The 2,348-nt window shown below is 47.2% G+C and overlaps 1 protein-coding gene across 1 annotated transcript; it reads left to right on the plus strand.

Annotated features, from left to right (window-relative positions):
* Positions 1–586: 586 nt before the first annotated feature.
* On the plus strand, positions 587–1,159 carry VC83_02596 (uncharacterized protein; the record flags this gene model as incomplete). Its single annotated transcript, XM_024466254.1, has 3 exons — positions 587–837; positions 894–991; positions 1,047–1,159. The coding sequence occupies 3 exons, from the start codon at positions 587–589 to the stop codon at positions 1,157–1,159; spliced, it is 462 nt and encodes a 153-aa protein (XP_024326057.1).
* Positions 1,160–2,348: the final 1,189 nt, after the last annotated feature.

The raw sequence follows: 2,348 nt of genomic DNA on the forward strand, positions 1-2,348 counted from the left end.
TTTGGATAGTATAAGTAGCAACCCCGCCCGCAAACACACGCAGAAGAAACACAGATCCCGACCCGAGTTTCCCGAGATCCAAAGAATCCTCACCGATGACGACCAGACCCTCAAATGAAACAGCGTCGCGCAGAAATTTGTGTTTGTTTGTTGCTTCGCGTTTCCGTCGTGCGTCCCCCTTGTCAGTCCCGTGCCTCGGCAATGGCATAAATCATAAATAGATCCATTTGTTTGTTTTGTTTGGCACAGGTTACGTATATTCCCCCATATGGATTTCTCACATCATCATTCCTTTTCACCCATCGGGATCATGACATGCAAATCGGCAAGGCAAAAACCTGCTGTTTGCCCATAGTAACACTTCGGGCACGTTACCCCGCTTATGTGAGGTCTTACGGCTGGGTAATGGTCTCTGTTTATCTCGTTTGCCATCATAAATAGATAGCGATGGTAGGTGTTTGGTTTCTGGTCTGCATCAGTTCACGATCTCGTAGTAATCTATCGTGGTCACTTTCTATAGCTCATCTTTCTTGAACCCTTTCTAGACTCGCTTTCGCAGCTGTAATCAATCTCCCCCAACCTGACCATGATCGTCACCCGCGTCGCGGCTCTCCTCGCGGTCCTCCGCCCCCTTGCCTCCAGCAGCGAGAGGTCCAGTCCCCCTAATAACCTCCCAGTGCAATCCTATCACACCGGCGCAGGCCTCAACGACGTCGCCCTCGTCTCCGAGGGTGGCTCCGCCGGCTACCTCAACGGAACGTACCAGCAGTTCGACCTGAATGGCGCCACATTCCCCAGCGGCCTCGTACTAGCTTATACCGAAACCTACACCAGGTGGTGCGTGCCCTGAATCTCCCCTGGACCGAGTGTTCAGAACTGATGAGTGGTAACAGGTTGCGCACGGAACTAAATGCCGGCTACGGCGACAAGGGATTCTCGTTCAACGGGAGCGGTTTGGTCTCTGATAACCCGCAGTTCCAGGGGTGGTTGGGTAGGTCGAACTGGGTCTCCGATGAAGTATTGTGAAGCTGACTGTTTGGTTTTAGCGTGTGACTGGAACCACGGTGTTGCGCAGCTGTTCTGGCTGTACTACTTCAGTGACACCAAGCTCCCAAGCAGCTGTTCTAAGGTGGAGCTTCGCCCTGTTGATCTTGCTTAGATTGTGGATGGTAATGAGAAAGTGGACGAGAGCATCGTAGTAATGAGCAACTAGCATAATGTCGAGCCATGAGCCATAATGTTGAACTTATCATCTATTTATTTGTATCACTTTGTTGTTGTCTTGGAGCAGCTGTGACCATGTTTTGATACTCAAGACGGTTCTGGTGGTAGACCTTTGTTCAGGGTGAGCAAAATCTAACTCAAAACTCACGAGTCCGACTCATGGGTTTTGAGTCGGAGTCGCTGACTCATGAGTCATAGTCGCGATTTTTCCGACTTAAGTCAGAAAAATCGCGACTATGACTTCAGTGTTCCCCAAATAGTATTCGAATAGTATTCGGGGTTTTCCCGAATACTCACCATCTGGGAGTATTCGGCGAATACTCATACGAATCCTCGCCGAATAGTATTTGAGTATTTTGAGGCTCAACTGTAGTATATAGTAATGAAATATGATAACTGTCTACTCGCTATTATCCTCCTCCTCGTCGCCTATAACCCCCCAATCCCGTAGGCAGAGTAGATATCGAAGAGTTGAAGGTAATAACCTGTTCCTTTTCTTTGTGACTATATCACCGCCGACACTAAATATACGCTCTGACGCTGCCGATGAGGCTGGAGTTGCCAAATAGTCCCCTGCGATCTGTGATATAACTGGATACTGATACTGCTTTGCCTGCCAATATTTGAGGATATTAGTATTACGGTCGACACCATTCTCTTTGAACCATCGTCGCCACTCAACTTCCTCAATAGAAGGCCCACGATGCTGATACATCTCGTCGTCGGAATCAAGTTCTCTTAGAGTCGTTCGCTGCTCAGTTTTGGCAGCAATAGTAGCTTCAATAGCAGCAATCTGTATATCGTTCTCACAGTCTTTATACCGGTTATAGCAAGCTGCGAACTGTGCTCTTGCCCTATCTCGTTTTACAGCGTCTACACTATTTGGCATATAAAATTCGTATATACTTAAGTTGAATCTTAGGTCACAGATAGTAGCAATTGACGAGTGGCTTGAGCCTTGATTTGTCACAAGGTTATAATAAGTATCAAGCTTATTATACGACGCTTTACAAGCTGCGCTAATTGCTGCTGTTGTCGATGGAGCGTTTTCTATTGCCTTAAGCTTATTTAAAAGCCGTAGATAGTGTGGAATACAGACGTTCAATGTTGGATAATTATCTGCT

The sequence above is a fragment of the Pseudogymnoascus destructans genome (assembly GCF_001641265.1).
Source record: "Pseudogymnoascus destructans isolate 20631-21 unplaced genomic scaffold scaffold_5, whole genome shotgun sequence".
NCBI lineage: Eukaryota > Fungi > Ascomycota > Leotiomycetes > Thelebolales > Thelebolaceae > Pseudogymnoascus > Pseudogymnoascus destructans.